We start from the raw sequence: 19,987 nt of genomic DNA on the forward strand, positions 1-19,987 counted from the left end.
AGGAGGTAAAAGATGGATGCACATACACATTAACACACAGTAGTCGGTGGCTGAATCCTTCTCGGTATTAGCACATGTGGCCTCTGTTTTTCCTCATTCTCTCTCTCCTGTTTACAAGGCGCAATCTGTCTTTGTTTGTCTGAAGATTATTATCTGTCTGTCCACCTCGCTGTCAGTTCCCCCTGTCTTCCCTAATTACAAGCTGTCAGGGAAGATCTGAAGTAGTATTTCAACATCAAAAGGACCTCAGGACGCTCTGCAGGCTGCCCCTGTTTACAAATGACAGCCTGGGCAGTGAATGAGTTGCCACTGCTGACGTATAAGGCTGTATGGACACCATCTGTTACTATCTGCTCTGTTGTTTCAACTGTTTCGAATGTCTATTGAGTGGAATTACTTGTTACAAGTGGTGAAAAGTTCATAAAATTAAGTACTGTACTTGAGCACAATTTTGAGATATGTGTACTTCTTCTATTAAAAACATATAATAAGCTCATAAAAACCACACATTGTCAAAGATTAAACTAGTGGTTTCCAAACTATTTGGCCTGTGGCTCCTAAAAATAAAAGCAGTGTCTGTCTTGGGCCGATTGTCACATTTCAGATGTCAGTTCAGACCTTTTCCCTGTAAACTTCTCAGATGGTTTAATTTTAATAGTTGTTCACAAAAAAAAGAATACACATTGAGAAAAGTCCAAACAATGAATACAAATTTGTATCAAAGAACCTTTTCTTTTCTACACCATTGATCATCTCAGGACCCTTCAGATTTATTTTGTGACCCTTTTGAGGGGCCCTGACTCTTAGTTCATTGGACTGAAATACCTAACAGTATATGTGTTCTTCCAAACTAGCTTCACCTCAAGCTACAACAATAAGATACACATACTTTAATCACATTTACCCGATAACACTTTTGAACTGAACTGATTTTGAATGCAGAACTTTGTAGTGTCAGTGATGCTTATGTGTAACATATGTTTCCTGCAAAGAATAGACATTGTCCTCAACAAGGTAAAGCACCTTTCCACAGTTTCAAAAGTGGTGAATGTTGTAATAATGTAATATAATGAATGTAAAATATATTGAATGTATTATTAATTATAACGGGGTGCTTTGTCAAGTCGTTATACGGGCCATTTAAGAATACACGTGTACTTTGAAATTGAAGAAAGCACCTCTCGTCTTAGCTGAATGCATAAATGCTCTTGATTTAAGCAGCATGCAGGGGATGGACCTCTTTTTTAACGGGGGAAATGGAAAAAAAGAGCTTCTTGGCGTGGGCCAGTGTTTTTCCAATCTGACAGTGTAGCTGTAAAGTTCAGAGCCTGGATATTCAATCAAAATTGATTTCCAGTCAAATAGTTTTGGGCTACTCTCATTACATAACTAACACAAATCTTGTCCCTGCACGATTTTCACAACAAACAGTTACAAGTTGTTGAAAAAGTTGGTAGGTAGATAAAATTCCCCACTGAGTATGTGAGTATTTACAGGTGAAGCAAGCGTGCTAACAGCCTCTCATGCAGTTTCTCAATTTCTTTCTCCCTCGTGGCCACAAAACGTCAGCTGGTAGCCTTTACGAGCACCTGCACGCTGACTGGAACAGTTCATGCCCTCAGGCAGCTATAGGTCCCTAATGACACCGTCAGTGAGGAGCAGGTGTGCTCCTGCTGGAGGCTGTCTAACTTCAAGAACAGAAGTGACAGTGTTAAATACAAACCACAAACCTTAACCTCTGCCTCATTACATGGTATAATAGAGAGTCATTACAGTGAGTGTGTCCTTCACCTTTAAGCCCACATGTCAGCTCCTGCGGTGTTGCTCTGACCTCCTTGTAAAAGAGCTAGCACATTTCTGTACAGCAGGAGAAAACTTAAAAGAAGGTACAGAAACAATTCACCAGATGAATCAAAGCAATGCAGCCCAGCCTGTGAAGCAGTACATGACCTTAGCTTTTCAGCTTTTGGTGTCATGTTACTGTAGAACTATTGCTTACGAAGCAGAGTCTTGTTTTTTTAAATCCACTCTATCATAGAGCAACACTGTCTTGTATATCATTACATGTGCATATGTGGTGTAAGATATCCTACAATTAAGCGTGTGTACTGGAAAACTTCTCCACAGGTGTCACATCTTACCCAGACAATAGAGGATTGTTTTCTCTCCCAGTCAAGAAAGTTTTATTACAAATGTGTGTGTGTGTGTGTGTGTGTGTGTGTGTGTGTGTGTGTTTGCACCTCACTCTCAGATTTTACTGCTGTGTGTTTACATGGCTCCACCTGGGTCTGGTTGGGAAATGTGATTCGGATTTCATGCATTCCCATAAAAATCAAATATCTGGAATTCTATGTTACAGCCTTCAGGGAGAAACAAGAGAATATAATAGAAAGCACATGTGGATGGTTATGGCGCATAGCATATGGGCACACTGTATAGCAATCAGGTCTAGCACCATCTAGCAACAACGCACATAAACACACACCCTACATATACTGTGCAGTTTATAGCTACGAGGCCTTGGTATAATTTCTGGGTTGAGTAAAATTTGTTGTTGATATGAATAAAATTCCTGCAAATAGGACTTGACTTGTCTTTAGCAGCTCATGTACTCAATATGCACAAAGACATATCCAAGGATCCTGTTCGTGGACTTCAGCTTTCAGCTCGGCGTTCAACACCATCATCCCGGACATCCTCAGCACCAACCTCCACCTGTCAGTGGATCAGGAGTCAGCAGGTGAGACTGGGGAACATCACATCCAGCACCTGGAGGGGTGTGTGCTCTCCTCCCTGCTCTTCTCCCTCTACACCAACGACTGCACCTCAGGGGACCCATCTGTCAAACTCCTGAAGTTTGCTGACGACACAACAATCGGCCTCATTCGGGACGGTGATGAGTCGGCCTACAGACGGGAGGTTGATCAGCTGGCTCTCTGGTGCGGTCAGAACAACCTGGAGCTTAACACGCTCAAAACTGTGGAGATGACCGTGGACTTCAGGAGGAGCCCCCCCCCTCCACTCTCCGCCCCCCATCACCATTCAACAGCCCTGTGTCTGCTGTGGAATACTTCAGGTTTCTGGGATCCACTATTTCCCAGGACCTGAAGTGGGAGCCCAACACGGACACCATCATCAAGAAGGCCCAGCAGAGGATGTACTTCCTGCGCCATCTCAGGAAGCTCAACCTGCCTAAGGACCTGCTGATCCACTTCTACACATCATAGCCATCATCCAGTCTGTTCTCTGCACCTCCATCACTGTCTGGTTTGGATCTGCCACCAAAAAGGACAGGAGCAGACTACAACGGACAGTCAGGACTGCAGAAAAGATCATCGGTGCCAACCTGCCCTCCATTCAGGACTTTTCCAGAGTCAGGAAATGGGTAGGAAACATCACTGCAGATCCATCTCACCCCGGACCCAACCTGTTCCAGCTTCTCCCATCTGGTAGGTGCTACAGAGCACTGTACACCAAAACCAACAGACTCAGGAACAGTTTCTTCCCACAAGCCATCACTCTGATGAACAGCTGATTTCTGACTCACAGTGTCAGGAACAATTCTTGTGCAATAACCCAGTAACCCTGTCTCTAATCAGCCTCCTGTTTACTGGCTAACACTTATTATTTATTTACCATTCTCTATTTCAGTGCTGTTCATACTGTTACACTGTCATATTGTAGATACTGTATACCAAATCCACCTACCTCAAGTCATTACTCCTGCACAAAATACTTATACTTATTTATTCCAGCATCCTTTGCACTCTGCTCACTGCACTATTTGTCAATATGTCTATATTGTTTTTGTTCATAGTGTGTATATTTGTGTTGTCTACACTGAAGTCTTTTTTATTATTGTGATTTTGTATTTTTGTATGAGTAAGCACATCGTGAGCATTGTACAATCCAGAGTCAAATTCCTCGTATGTGTACACATACCTGGCAATAAAACTGATTCTGATTCTGATATGTTTGTATTTTTGGGCAGTTTTTGCCTTTATTGAACAGCTGAGAGTAGAGACAGAGAGGAAATAAAGGGGGACAGAGAGGTTTGCCATGGTCCAAAGATCCCCAGGTGGAACTGAACCAGGGATGCCGTGGTTATATGGTATGGGTCTTTACGGTCTTTAGCACCAGGTCACATGACTCCCCCCACAACACATTTATGGCACCATAGATATAGAGCTACAAGCTAACATTCCCTGTTTATAAATGTAAGCAATCATGTGTCACACTTTCATACCATTACAGCATCCAACACATTTTTCCTAAATTTTGGGAATAGCCAAGTGGTTATAATTGGATGATTGGTTATCTTTGCATTTTTAACCTTGGGTAATATAATGTTATAGATTTTTTTGGATTTATAGCCAGAAGATTTACCAGTATTCAATCTTTCAATTTGATGAGACAGTTTTTAGCTTTTGTCCACAACTTTGGTCCAGAATAAAACATCTCAATAACTATTAGATGGACTGCCAGACATTCATGTTAACCTCAGGATGAGCTGTGATAATTTTGGTGATTCCATAAATTTTCATTTAGCATCATCAAGGTAAAATGTTTGTCTACTTCGGCCAGTACTGTGGTTTATGGCCAGTACAGTAATGACATTCCCATCAGCTTCAGCCATACTTTATGTTTAGAGCTAATTACTGAATGGTAGCATGCTAACACGATAAACTAACATGCTAAACTTTATACCTGCTAAATATTAGCATCTTAGCATTGTCGTTGGGAACATATTAGCATGCTGATGTTAGCATTTAGCTTCTGCCTCACTGAGCTGCTAGCTTAGTTGTAGACTTTTAGCCCTGTCAGGTTGCAAAACTGCTTCCAAACTGCATTCTGGACTGCAGAATCTCTTGACAATCACCCAGTGTAACAAGAAAAATACACCACACAAATTAAACAGTAGTTTAACTTGCAAATTAACTTGTCACATTATTCTCATTATTCTCACATTATTCATGTGAAAGCATTGGAATTGCATTTCACATTTAAATCAACGTGAATTCCTACAGTGCAACAGAAATAATGACCTGTGTCTGAGTGTTTTGGTATGAATGAGGAATTGTAATCATCTAAGTAGCTCTCTTCCTGTCTTCCTGATAACACCTGATCCAAGACTGTTTTTGGTGCCTAGATGGTGAAACGTTTAGTTGTTCTTGACCCTCTTCACCCGGGCCCAGACTACAGGAGTGTTAAAATCCTAACAGATTTTGAAATAGGGCTGCATCACGCAAATACGGAGAAACTTAACAGATGTTTTTCTCTCTCCTCTGGTTGCTCACTCTTCTGCAGAGGCTGGTGTAAAGCCCCAAGTGTTGACGCTGCTGTGTGTGTTTGTGTGTGCATGTGAGAGGGGAACAGGGCCAGGTAAACCTGTGTGTTGACTTTGCAGGCTTTCCCAGGGTGCAGGACCTGGTGGTACACCAACGATACTCTGTGTGCCTGCCTCAACCCTCCCAAGAAAAATCTGATTATACAAACAAGAAAGCCTGGGAAAACAAAATAAAACAGTGTGAGAGTTCTGCTGGAGGACATGGCAATGAGATTACTGAATGCATGAGAGTCTTTCAAGTTCCTGACTTTGTAAGACAAGTCAGCATATAGAGGTGTGTGAAGTCTTGATATCCATCAAAGTTGCAAGAATAGTTATTTATGACCTTTCCTGTGAGTTGTACAAATGTGGAAATTCATCGGTGAATCTCCAACGCATTAATTGGTCCTTCTGATTCAAAAATGTAGGTACAGTATCTGTGTGTGTTTCTTGGTTGAGCTCTGTGGGCTGCTGAGTTTCTGAGGGGAGTATCTGTCCTTCACCACTTCCTGAACTAGCCAAGAGGGAGCAGATATTTATGAGGCACAGACTTTCCTCCCAGAATTAGAAATTCAAGTCAATAGTCGTTCTATTCAGGAACGTTCTTCTCCATGTTGATACAATAAACTCTGCTTGCTGCCTATCAACATTTTGTGTTTATAATGACCTGTCTGCAGTCAAACAAAGGTCCAGTCAAAGTTTGTTCTTTCTGTAATACTTGAAAGTATACTTGTAAAAAAACGGTACTGTGACTGAGTGCTGTAGCCTAACATATCTATGAATGTATCTGGAGAGATAGATTAGTCTGAGTAAATAATTGACATGTTAGATACTGTGTTTAACGTAAAGTGACATGCCATAACTTCCACTGGTACAGTGTACAGTAATTTGCATCCACATACGGTAACATTTACCAAATATGGTTTAGTTTTTAGATGCGATCCTCTGGGGGTAAGTTAACAGTTCTGTAAATAGCTGTCATGCTATAATTTACTGTTCGTTATGGAAAGTATTTAAGATATAGAAAAGTAGGTCTAACTGACTAACTAACATTATTTTGCCTCTAAATGACTGACCTTGTGTGTATTAAAAAATTACATATGCACTCACATATGCATCTTATTTTGGTCAAAGTTCCCTGGGCACAGGGAACATGTGTGCACATTAAACATCTGAATATTTGAGTATCATTTGTAGTAGTGTGAAATAAGGCATTTGGATGCTCATGTTGTTATGTCAATGGTTTATAATGACACAGGCCCAAACACAAATACACCATGTAGGCAGCAGCTAAGTTTGATGGCTGCTGTATTTTTGAAACACTCCTCGTCCCACATAAACAGGTTATATTTAACTGAGGGACATAGTGAGGCCATGTACGAGGCCAGCTTTCCTTTATGAATTATTACCTAGACATTTATAACATATAGTCTCGAGCATAGACATCTGGAGGTACACTAAAGGCAGGACCCGATGAAAAACTCAACCAGCACTCTGTTACGTCGTCATTCTTTATAGTAACAAACTGGTGAAGTAATCAGTTTTTCTTTACTCTTTCTTCTCTATGTCATCTCACCTTCTCACTGTGTTCAATATAAGTTTGGATCTGCTCTCACAGAACAACCTGTAACACACTGACTTGTGTTGGATGAGAAAATACTCCCTTGGACCTTTGAAATGTGTCAGACATGCTTCTCCACTTTAAAGGGCCATGTTTTGATTGCTTTATACACTTTCAGAACAAGTTTATTTTTTGTTCCTTTTCTGAAAGCTTTTAGAAGTGTCAGTGGACCTGACTTTGGTTTATTTTGATAATGTGACCCTGGAGTGTGCAGTGTTGTGGTATATACTTTCATGGAGGTTAGCTGCCCTGGATGTAAGATACTGTAGGAGAGCAGAGACAGTTTAGGTTATTTCACATCAGACTAAATTTTAACTTGACTAAGTGTCTACATTGCCTTCCCCAGGTCCACACTTCTAGTGTGGCCAAAACAACATGTACATATCAGACAATCATCAATACACATAATATTTTTTTTACGTAATTTAGTGTATTTCAATGATTGTCTATATTTCGTTTTTATAATCTGTGTTGATAGCAACATTATATAAATAAGACCCTCCAACAATACCGATTTTATGCCAAGGATCCCTCATTAGATACATCAGACAGGGATACCCTTTCTTATATGTTTTGCAAAATGTCCTGTTTGTAGGCAGGCATCTATATCAAAAACCTTAATCCCAGATTGGCGTCTTTACTCCCCTTTACACCTTGCATTTCTCCCCCTTCTCATCACCTCCTTTTTTGTCTACTACAGGATTTTCCTCCAGTGACTCTCCTGATGGTGTCTGCTGGGCGCTGCTGAATGAATTGTTTAGTTGGCAGTAAAATACCAGACATTCAGTAGCTGGAAGAAGACATTATTTCCATAATTTCACCTCAATTAGAGACTTTCAAAAACCTTTGAAGCATTACTGGCCCATAGTAAATAACAATGGCCTCCTTGTCAAACTTACTGTACACCTCTCTGACTGGGGAAGGCTATGTGACCTAGATCTCCTGTCTTTCTCCTGCTCCGTCTCTCGGGCGCAATGAGAATAAATTCACCACTGAAGGGTTTGTGCAGCTGGTCCTCGTTGCGGTCCTCTGTCTCCAATCCCCCCATCTCTCTTTTACTGTTACTGCTTGTGTTTTTAGGTCAGAAAATTCAGCGTTACTGCAGAGTGTAGCTGTTTTTTTAATTAATTTTAAAGATCAATGTCCACTTTTCAAGCATAAAGTTGGTTGCACCTACTCGTATGTGTGATTGCCCGGAACAAAGTAAATCATGAAATGAGATGATGACTTTGTTTATTTGATGACAGCGGGAACAAATAAAAAGCTTTGGGCAAATGTATACACGTTGAAATTTTACTCTTCTGATGATTTGACAGTGCTTTCTTAAAGTTATTACAGTTTTACCTTAAAAGTTGGAAATATGTCTTTGAAGGTGAAAAGGAAAAAATCCTGGAATAGACACTTTTTGAAACTGAGATAGGACATGAATAAGTTTTTCCTGCTGTGTTCCTGTAAGACGAGAACGGAGAGAAGTTTCCAGAGCTGTGAACCTGTGCCCGTAGCTCCAGCGCTGCTGACTGATATTACTGTAACAGAGGCCAGTGTTGGAATAACAGCTGTTCACTTCGCACAGGTATTGAGAACACAGCTGGAACCACAGGAGGCAATACAGCAATACAAGTGACACACAGGAAATCGATCTCCACATTTTACCAAACCGTGATGTTTCCTGTGTTGAACTGACTGTACACTGTACACAACATCCAAGTATAAGAATATTAAGATTTAGACTTAGATCTCATATTTGTGCCTTTAACTCTAATATACTGTATAAATCATTTAAAGGTCTACATTTTTTAGAAGAGCCTTTAACGTTTAGTTTTTCAAAGGATTTTCTCAATAATTGAGTCCATTTTCTACAAATTACATACAGTTTATCTAAAAGCCAGCCACTTTCCAAAGCTTTTAGATTGATGAAAGCATTTTTCCTGTCTAGTCAGGTCTTGGCAGTCATATGTTACAGCACAAATCAATGCAGTATTACCATCAACACGGAGAGACCCCAAATTTACTTGAGATAGGTAATCCAGCATAGAGTTGTGTGTGCGACCGCAGCTGAAGCGGTGAGTAGTTTCGAAGAGTCAGGCCGGGTGCCAGGTGTTCTTGTACTGGTGTAATGCTCATCATCTAGCACTCTCTCTGCACTCTCTATCCAAATCACTGCAAGTATTTTTTTGTCTTCTTACTGTATTGACATGAACCAAAAATGGCTGCCCTGGCAATAAAATGTATTCATTAATCTAACAGGTCTGAAGACATGCTATGAGCCCCATGACTCTGTGATGTTCATGCAATGCAAACAAGAAAACAAAATTTTGAGCAGATAAAAGATGGAAAGACAGCTTTCTTAGATCCTTAACACTTGGAGCAAAGTACTAAAACCATGTCATATTTGACGTGAAGGTGGCGCTTGAGGAAAGGCCATGTTCTCATCTGAATTAAACATTAAACAAGAGATTAACCCCAATCCACAGTTACGGCATGTTTTGGAAAATGGTGAGCAGTAATGTAAAATATTTGAGTTTTGCAGTTAAGTGGGCTAAAACATGCAAGCACACCAGTATGGTCCTTTGAGAGTCTCCAAATGCAGAACCAAAGGCCAGTACTCCTCCCCTATCCAGCACTGGCAGCCTTTACATAAATGTTCTCCAGCACATCTCCAACACATTTTTAAACTTCCAAATGCACACAACCCATCAGGTGTTTGTGTTTCATTAGCTGTGAAAAGCCAAGAAGAGTTAAGCTCAGTGAAGGAGTCTCAGTGGGAAGTGGCTGCAACCTGAAGCTGCAGGAAATGGGAGTAAGAAAAGCAATGAGATTATGTGTGAAGGCACAATGAAAGAGGCAAGTCAGAACATAATTAGTGTCACAAAATTCAGTGGGTGGACCATCAGCACCGGTCGCACGAGATTAGTTTGAGTCGTTTTTAGTACAGGACTGCTTTAAAGGTCTGGTCTGCTCGAGCATTTGGCTCTTGATTCAGGAGGCCTTTGGAGAATCAATTTTCATCCACGGCACTTATCTTTGAAAAAAAAAAAAAAGATAAATATCAGGATTTTTAAACTAATTTTTCATATTTCCAAATGTCCAATCATTGTGGCCAGGCAATGTGGAAAGCTGAAGAAATAGTGGCATGAGCTCAAAATCAACAGGTCTGGGTTTGTTTCCCATAGTGAGAGTGCATATGTGAACCCCCACTTCATACTGTATATGTCAGAGGTTAATTTGGACGGAGGTTAACTGGAGCGTTAGCAGACAGAGTTACTGCTGCTGGAGATCCCCTTCTGAATATAAGCACTGAGAGAGAAGTCGCCTGAACAATCACTGACAGACTGAATAGTATGTGAACGATGGCCTGTACTGAAGTCCAGTCTTTTCCTATTGACCAGAGCAGTGAAGGTCGGCTGTCTGAGCAGCATGCTGCTGATCCTTCTGTTATTTCAAAGAGGAAATGTCAGGAAAATGTTGCTTTTGGCAAGTGAAGAGGAGCAGGAAACGTCTGATATACACGCACACACGCACACACACACACACACACACACACACACACACCACACCACACCACACTGATAGCTCTCTGTGAAAATTCCCACAGTGCTCAGGTAGTTTTGTTTTGGGTCCTGTGTAACTGGGTTTAGATAACCCTGCTTTTAGTATTTACATTAGTGTTGTTGCACAAAGCCTGTCGCCTGCTGTACAACAAAGATACAAAACTTGTGTGAAAGAATTGAAAACTTTACACTTGATTTCTTGCCTTTTCTTTTTTACTAACATTTAAGTGTCTCATTTCCCATTTGCTGCACAATTTTGTTACATAAGACGTGATTAACATGGTGTGAACAATAAAACTAACCTCAGTTATATAACAGAAACTTTGAGCGGCAGTAAAAATGCCCAAGCTGGATTCTCCAAGTAGTTAACTCAGTCATTAACAGATAACAACACTGAGCTGTTTGAGTGGAGCAAGCTAAGTGGAAGCTTTTGCTAATGTGGGTAAAAACTGTTCAAGCGTGTAACCGAACTCATCCTTGTCCTACTGTAAACATTTAATAAGCAATGTTGTATTTGAGGGTTAATCCATTTCCTCATGTGTCTGTTTTTTTGTGAAATCACATCATAAATGAACAAAAAACTAGTTGAAACTAGCTGTTTTGCTCTGCTGTTGGACTAAGTGGTCAGCTGGAGGCGGCTTGTTGGCGCTACGTCTGTCCAGCTGAAGTCATGTCTGTGACTCAGTGTCTCAACGTCTCCTTCTCGTCTTCCTCCATCATTTTTGTCCCTTCACTTATTCATTCATCATTTGTTCCTACAATTAGTGTGTATTATGTAAAATTATAAAATAAATACATTTTAATTGCATATGAACTGACAACTACTCTGTCTCACATAGTTGATATTGAAATGTCACCACAGTTCAAATGTAATAGGCCTTCTCTCACAGAGTGATAAAGCATTAAATAAATGGAAATTTCAGTTTGGTGGCAATTATCTTTTATTGAGTGGAATAAAAACATGCTTCCAATTAAATTCCCATTTTCTCCTTTTATATCCAAACAAATGTTTGGTTCCCATGAATACAGAGGAATTAATAGAAAATTAAATGTGTTCATCATGCTAACATACTGAGCTATTATATTCACAGTTTTAGCCTTGCGGTCAAACTCTTTATTAAGCGGTGTATTGCACAGTTGTGTAACCTGCTGTGTCCATCTTGTCTTTCAGATTGGAAGCCTGTCTCTGTGCATGTGTTTGGGATGAAGCCCTTGTGGGACCTTCACTTCCTCCTGCTCATCCTCCTGTACCTGTTAGGAGCGGTCACATCACAGGTCAACCCAGGTCTGTGCTGCCACGAGAGGGCCTACTGCATTTCACATCTTTCTGCACTTTGATTTAGGTGTCTGTATTCAAGTCTCGAAATGCTATGAGATCATTTTCAGGAGTTTGTGAATACTATAAAATTACTTACTTCTGTGAGTTTTGGGTAATTTTTTTGGGTTTGGTGCTCCAGTCCAGTCTGGACTGTGACTGATTCAGATTTTGGATAAGTGCTGCTCTGTGGGAGCCCTGTGGTCCCCTCTCTCTGGTTTGGCCTCTTTGATCCCAGCATGCCCGCCTTTCTCCAGCTCTCCCTACACTGTACGGGTGGTTTTTGTGATGTCAATGAAAAAGGACCAATAATTTTTTAACAAGGAAATAGAGTAGCAACATTTGGCGGGCAGAGACAGAGTCAAATAGGAACCATAGAGAGAGGTTTTTGGTTATTGTTGAAATTGTAAAAATACAGCAGATATTTGCCAGTAAAAACCCCGATCTGGCTACTGTTTATTACTTCAGTCTCATAGCTTCTCTCATCGGGCTGAGTTTTCTTTGTTGTTGAAAGGATAATGAATGACATGTACTCAGACTGAACAGCAATTAATGATGGTTTTGTCAGAAAGGTTCAACGCAGAGTTAACAGGTCACACTGGCCTCACTCTGTCAGTTTTTAAAAAGAAAAAATAACAGTGGAAAAAAAGGCCTCATCACTTCCATATCCTCCCCACCTCCACTTTCGAAATTAAACTTTGGACATTATATTCTACACTGGAATACAACTGTAAATCCATTTTCATTTTGAGAATGTATGAAAATAGAAACAAACATGAGGTCATGATGACAGGCGTTGGGGTTTTCTCATCTCTCAGTCAACAGTGCTGATGGAAAACTACTAACATTACATTTTTCAAACCAAGCAAACAGAAAGCTAGGTTTGAACCTAGCCTTGCTCTTTGCCTGTATCCTTGAATCATTGTCATTTTTACACAGAGACACGCACATATGCACACACAGACACATCATCTGTAAACACACTCAAAATCTGGCTTTCCCAGTTTGTCATCCGTTCTTTCTTTGTGCCAAAGCTAACAGAATAAAAAGAGAGAACATGGAGTTTTAGAAGGAGTTTTTACAAAGCTAGAAAAGAAAAAGACAGGGTGAATGAGATAGAGATCATAGGGAGCGTTTATAGGAGGCGTTTTCAAGTAAAAATGGTGTGTGCATGCTGTGGTTACTTTCATGCGCATGTCTCCTTATACATATACGTATTAATAGCTTCATTTCTGACCCATTTAACCAGATGTGAATATAACATGGGATGCTAAAAATATTTAAAATTTTCTACCGATTCTCGTACCGTTTAGCATTCAGCACCAAACATCTTTAATGAGGCATCTTCTCAACTACACTTTCTTCCCTTGTCTCTCTTCTTACTGTGTTGTGTTTGTGTGTGTGTGTGTGTGCGCGCGCGTGTGTGTGCGTGTGCATGTGTTTGTGTACTTGCTTGCATGTATATACCCGCATGCACACGCATACTGTGGATCCAGCTATCCCACTGGAGTCTGTGGCTAATGCATACCAGACATTCTGACAGCAGGAAAGTCCATTGAAATAGGCTCTGTCTTTCTCCCCAGTGCTCGTGTTTGTATGTGTGTGCGTGTGTGTGTCTGTTTGAGTGTGCGTGTGGTGTGCGTTTCCCAGTATTTGACCACTCATAAGTCATGGAAAGGACTGTTTGTGCATCTGATCATGGTCAAAGTTCAAAAAGTTCACTATTCAATACAAAGTTTTGTATCTATAATCTGACTCAAGGGATTTCTTCACTCAAAAACCACCAGCGATTATTAAAAAAAAAGGAGAAAATAATCACCAAGAGCTCAAATCTCAACCTGCTCTAATATATGGAAGCAGGTTATATCCACCTATAATTCTGTCTAATGCTTCAGTACTGCTGTATTGAAAAGAGGGTAATTTTTCCACAGTCTGGAAATATTCATGGCTGAATTTAGTAGAGCTGAGATGTTGAGTGATGCCAACTTTCCCCTGTTTAAAATTCCCAAGCAATGGAGTTATACCATCCCTGTCTTTCCCATTTTACTCGTGAGTAGGCGAACTTTATTTCACTGTGGAGGGGGAGGATGTGTGGACAAGAGCAAAAAACCCAGGGCAGAGCGGCCAAATATCAAGCAGTACTATTACTGTGTGGACTTCTTCTTCTTCAAGTGAGGATGTTTAGAGTAAACCTTTGAGTGAGTCAATCAACGAGTTAATGAGTTGAATGCATTAGCACTTTCTCTTTGAATCATTGCCATCACACATCACTATAATAACTTTAAAGTGAGACTACGCGACTTTTGAAAGAAAAAATAATCTCCCTCTTACAAAGGAAAAGTTGAATTCATAAGCGATAAAACACACCCTTGCATAATTCAAATTTAGCTGCTACCTTCTTACTTGTATGTCTTATATGACCACTAGCTTATGGTGGCTATATGTTAGCTAAATTTATATTGCTGTGTGTTGACATTACAGAGTCCATTTGCTGATCTTATAACCTTTTAAGACTTACTTTACTACTATGCGATGTTTTCGCGTTTCACAGATAAAAAATAAATGTTTTTTTTTATCAGAAAATTAAAACACCGGGTTCCTCACCAGGAGACATTGTTTGTTGTTTTCGTGTTTGTGATCCATTTCCACTGTTAAGAGCATCTAAATTGTTTTGGTCTCTTGGAGGCAGCAGTGCAAGGTGTGAACTATTGACATAGGCCTATTATAACCTATGAAAGTTGCCTATAAACATCCAGCAGACACAAAGAAAAACTTTAATTAATTTTGCGTTTCTGTGTGTGTGTGTGTGTGTGTGTATTTGGAGCCAGCAGCAAACACTACAGAACAAACCTGCCTTTCAGTAGTCAGGGTGCGGTAAAAATCAAGAGGTGAGAGAGAGGGTTTCGTCCGTTACTCCTTCAACTCTCTCTCTCTCTTGCTCTCTCTCTCTCTCTATTCCTCCACCACACAAGGCCGGTATTTTTCCACCTTTTTCTAGGGTGATATTTTTAGATACTGCGGCCAAATGTTGAGCCTGATGGGTGGTGGTGGTGTATGTGTGCGTGCGTCCAAATGAACACACTCGCCTGCCGCCATAGCTCACCCCAGGGATCACCTCTGAGTGGGTCTGGTAGATAAATAAACACAGCAAAAACCAACATTTGGAAGATTGGTTGTACGTCCGGCACGACATACAGAAACCCGTCTCTCTGGCTCTCTCGAGGATGTGGTTAAAGACTCTGATAATGACTCTTATTTTCATCAATTATGTCCCAGGCAATTGCTGTGTTTTCCCCGACTGGTGACGTTGCATTGTCTGTTTGTTTCACTGCATTTTTCTAGCAAGACTTCATTGAAAAAACACACTCATAATCACCCAAGCATTTCCACTAAAAGTGGTTTTATTTATTTTAAACAATGTGCCATCCTGGTGTGGAGATAGTAGGAGAAAAAGATGAGATGCTGCACTGTGGTCATCTCCTTCTTCATGTTCGAGTCTGTTTAAACTCTTCACCTCTGTGTGAACGGAGGGTCATGTGCTGTTCTTCTGGCTCTGACAAGTGCAGGAACGCCAACCACCTCAAACCCCCAAACCTCTGGACGAGGCTGCAACACGGCACCAAACACAGATAGGACATTTCAGCTAGGCCAGTCATTATCATTCCAGCTTTTCCACTTTCTTTTCAAACCTGAATGTTCTTTGTCATCTTATCCTGCCCTGATTTGATTCAAAATCATTTATTGGAGATCTCTGCTGTTTCTCTTGAAGCAGGTTCTGACAATTTGCGTTTCATACAGCCATCGTATGTGCAGTTTGAGCACCACACCTATCATTAAAATGGTTTTGCAATTATGTAGCCAAGGATACCGCTAATATGCTGAGAATAAGAGAAGAGTACGATGATTTCTGTTGATGTGGTCTACTTTTAGCCGGTGCGAGGAGAGAAAGAGGAAAGGAGTAGAGGGGTGTAAACAGTTGGGGATGAATGACGAGGGCTGAAGTGAAGAGGGCAGCGTTGAACAAAGGTTAGAGAGGACAAGATGAAAGGAGGACAGAGGAGGCGAATGTACTGCAGACATCTGGAAGAGTTTTTGTTTGTGCCTCTTTCAAGCTGTCACTGTGTCCCTGCCAAGACGAAGCCTGTGTGTGTGTGTGTGTGTGTGTGGTTGCATCCTCGCCTGGCAATGCGTGCACAGGCATGTGAGCAGAGTATCAGGTCATCAGTCCCAGTCCCAAACCTTAAGGGGTTTCCACATCTTGACTTTTAAGCAAATATTTGGAGGAGATCAAGAAACGAGGAAGAGAGAATCACAGGGAGAGAAAAAGAAGGAAAGAAAGAGCAAGAGAGGGACAGAGAAGGCCTCGGTCCTCGAGCTCTGCTGTTGCTGGCATCGTCTCAAAGGTTTTCTGTGAGACACGGGGCCAGGCTAACAGGGTCAGTCTCCCTTCAACATCCGCCTCATGCTCTCCCAAAAGCCGCGACCCAATGCATTCACACACGCTGAAATGTTTTTCTAAAGGCTCTTTTATTCATAAATGAGGCTAACCAGCGGTCATGTCCTGTGAGGTAGAGTTATCAATGTTAGGCCTAAAACACAAGATCAACTCAACCCTGCAGATAACGTGCCCTTTCTTTTTTTTGCTCTTGGAAACGCCCTGAAATAAGTAGGTTCATTCAGAGCCTTGTAAAAGTTAATAGATACCACGTCGACTGTGTCACGCTCAGTTAGCCACTAGCCCACCGAGTGCTAATGAGATGAATATTTTCTAAATCACGCTGTTAACGTTTATCACCTCGCGCCACTGGAGAGGACAGAAGAAAAGAGAGAGGGGAGAGACCACACAGGAGGAGTGAGGAGAGGACAGAGAGGAGACCGAAAAAAAGGAATATGAGGGGGTGGAGGGGCATGCAGGAAACAGAGGGCATATTGCTTCTATTGACCGCACAGCGGGGGCGTGATGGGCTCAGACCAGACAGTTTATACCCACTCACTCACTCACTCACTCACTCACTCACACACATACACACACACACGCACGCACAGTAACCAACTCCTGTACATATGTGCTTGATACCAGCAATGTTTGGACTGGCAGAGACACTGAATGGATCCAGCGTATTATTTCAATAGAGCAACCACAGTTTTAGTGCAAGGAGTGTGTAGATGTGTGTGTTTGTGTGCAATCCGCTCACAGCACCACCCCACCCCTTTATCCAGCACTATCCATCACATTTTGCAGGTTCCTTGACAGGAGCTGGGAATTAAGTAGTTCTGTCTTGTCTGAAATGTCTGAAAGCGTCTGGTGAATGTTTGAGTATGGTTTTGAATTTTCATCGCCAACCAGCGCTGTGGTTGGTCTGAGAGCAGTGAGGGGAGTGTGATAATGCAGGTAGCCTTAAACACCAGGGATGGAAAGATTACTAGACTAGCCAGCTTAAAGAGAAGCACTGTTATAGACTTGAGCAAGTAGAAGTAAGAATAAAAACTACTCAAGTAAATGTAAAAACAGAGCTAACAGTTGTTTTATTCCATAGATAATTGTCAAAAGACCAATGTGGGATCCTGAGAGTGAATATTTCACACATTTCAGTATAATTATACCATACCAGCAGGGGTAGAAGAAGTATTCAGAGCCTTTACTTGAAAGAATATTTCAGGGGAGTACTCTTATTCACTTTCTTAATGGTAGGGATGAAAAGAGCAATAGCACTCTCATGTCTGTCCATTAAATACGAAACCACAGCCAGCAGCCAGTTAGCTTAGCACAGAATAAAGCAAATGAGTGTTTACTTAAATGTTAAACTATTCCTTTAAGTTAAAGTAGTAATACCACAGTCTAAAACCCTAAGTTCGAGGATGAAGCTTGGTTTGTTTAACAACTGGTTTGTTTAGCAAGTGTACGTCTGGTTAACTTAGCGCACAGTCGCTACCAGCTTTTCTATGGGAACCGTCTGTGACTGTCTAATGTGAAAGCAACGTCCTGTTGTTGGCCAAGGTGGAGCCAATAATAGTTACTTTATATACTCCCGGGTGGTTTAATTTACAGAATAACAATGCATATTAATATGATCATTGTAGGTTCTTAAAATATGAGTATTAAGTAACTAAAGCTGTCAAAGTGCAAAGCGTTGTGGAGTGGAGCAGGCTGAAAAGTACAATATTTCCATCTCAAAGGCAAGTACAAGTACCTCACGAACCTTTCATGAGTACAGTACTTAAAAAAATGTACTTAGTTACTATGCACCACTTCTAAACAGTCCATTTGAAACTCAGTCAAACTGGTCAAACATTTTTCCTTCATGAGAACTCATTTTCACGGGTTGCCAATGAAGAAAAAGAGGAAACTAAATGTAATATCAAATCTTCCTAAATGTGTCATGACAACATAATAAAGGCCATCCTGTAAAGTCTGGACTTTCCAAAAGTACATGATCAAAAAACGGACTTACAGTAAATCAACGTAAAACCACTGCTTTGAAGCACCAGTAAACAAAAAAACAGCACTCACTTCCCTCTCTTGGTAAAATACAGGATGAGTGTTGGTTGAACACACATCAGGGCACAGAGTAGACGTTAATCTGTTGACCTTCATGACAGTTTCCATATTCATCTTCTTGTCTGTTTATTTCTTCTAGTCTTTCAAACAGACATGTTGTTGTGTCTCAGGTGTGTGTCGGTATCCTCTGGGCATGTCAGGAGGGCAGATACAGGACGAGGACATCTCAGCCTCCAGCCAGTGGTCTGAATCCACCGCTGCTAGATATGGCAGGTAGGTCTGCGTCTCACACACGCACACATACACACACACATACACACACACACACACACACACCTGTGTTCCTCTATCCCTGTGGGGACATGTCATTGACATAATGCTTTCCTTAGCCCTTTACCCTACCCTTAACCATAACTTAATTCCACCCCAACCCTAAAACCAAGTCTTAAACCTCAAACAGCCCTTTAAACTTGTGAGGTCCAGCATTTTACTTCCCACAATGCTTTCGGACCTCAAGTATAATGGAATCCTAGTGTTTCAACCCCAAGAATAACACCCAAGCACACACACACACACACACACCCACACTCTCTTTCTCATTATCAGGGTAAACATAGGCTACTAGCACGTTTTTGTGTGTGTATGTTTACCTTGATGAAGAGAGTGTGTGTGGCTTCTTCTGTTAGGTGCCCATGCCTGTTTATTTGCAGTAAGCCACAAACTGGGGTATCAGTTCTACAGCCACATGATTAAGGAGGCATACGTGTGTGTGTGTGTGTGTGTGTGCACGCACACAGAAGAACATGGGTGGCCTTCAGTAAGTAGGCCTATCAGCATAATGATGTAATACACTTTCCCCATCCATGGCTGTGTTTTCAGTCTCGCCCAGCTCCCCCTCTTCCCTGCCAGCCCCTTGCCCAAAATTAACACTTTGAGATGAATTTACGACACAGGCTGTCACCGAGGTGTTTTTATAACAGGCTGTAAGAACTGAAATCCACCACCACACTCATTTTTACTTTCCTCTCACCTTTTCCTCTCCATCCTGTACTAATTTTTCTTTTCCCTCGCTCTTTTCCCTTTCCTGCTGTAATTCTTATGTGAACATCCACCCGCCGCCATTTCATCTTTTCCCTCTCCCTCCTTTTCTGTCTGTGTCTCTCCCAGGTTGGACTTCGAGGAGGGCGATGGTGCGTGGTGTCCAGAGATAACAGTCGAGCCAGACAGCCTGAAGGAGTTCCTCCAGATTGACCTGCGCTCGCTCCACTTCATCACCCTTGTGGGCACCCAGGGTCGCCACGCGGGAGGCATCGGTAATGAGTTCGCCCAGATGTACAAGATAAAGTATAGCCGCGATGGAAGCCGCTGGATCTCGTGGAAAAACAGGCAGGGCAAGCAGGTCAGTCAACCTATCATAACCTCTACACTGGCTTTCGTGTCACTGGATCATCTACCTTTATAACAAACTTATGTTAAAGATGCACTTTGCACTGATACTCATCATCTGCTCTCAGGTCATATTTGAATGGCCTGTCATTGTTTATACCTGGCATGACTGTGTTTATAGTCATAATAACAGATTATATATTGAACTGATTCATTAATTCTATATTATCTGATGATGATATTAGGAGGCCTTGACTTGCAGTTTCAATCATTCACAGTCAGTAGTGAG

The 19,987-nt window shown here is 41.3% G+C and overlaps 1 protein-coding gene across 3 annotated transcripts in view; it reads left to right on the forward strand.

Moving 5' to 3' along the window:
* Positions 1 to 19,987, forward strand: part of ddr2a (discoidin domain receptor tyrosine kinase 2a) — a 29,917-nt gene that overhangs the window by 3,329 nt on the left and 6,601 nt on the right. For 2 of the 3 annotated variants that reach the window (XM_046048658.1, XM_046048659.1), the window contains exons 2-4: positions 11,670 to 11,783; positions 18,483 to 18,585; positions 19,480 to 19,711. In XM_046048658.1, the coding sequence (XP_045904614.1) occupies positions 11,702 to 11,783; positions 18,483 to 18,585; positions 19,480 to 19,711 (417 nt within the window). In that variant the 5' untranslated portion in view covers positions 11,670 to 11,701. Of the gene's footprint in view, positions 1 to 11,669; positions 11,784 to 18,451; positions 18,586 to 19,479; positions 19,712 to 19,987 lie in introns of those variants that run through there. The other variant, XM_046048661.1, reaches the window with a different exon arrangement.

Source organism: Micropterus dolomieu, linkage group LG05, assembly GCF_021292245.1.
Source record: "Micropterus dolomieu isolate WLL.071019.BEF.003 ecotype Adirondacks linkage group LG05, ASM2129224v1, whole genome shotgun sequence".
Taxonomy (NCBI): Eukaryota; Metazoa; Chordata; class Actinopteri; order Centrarchiformes; family Centrarchidae; genus Micropterus; species Micropterus dolomieu.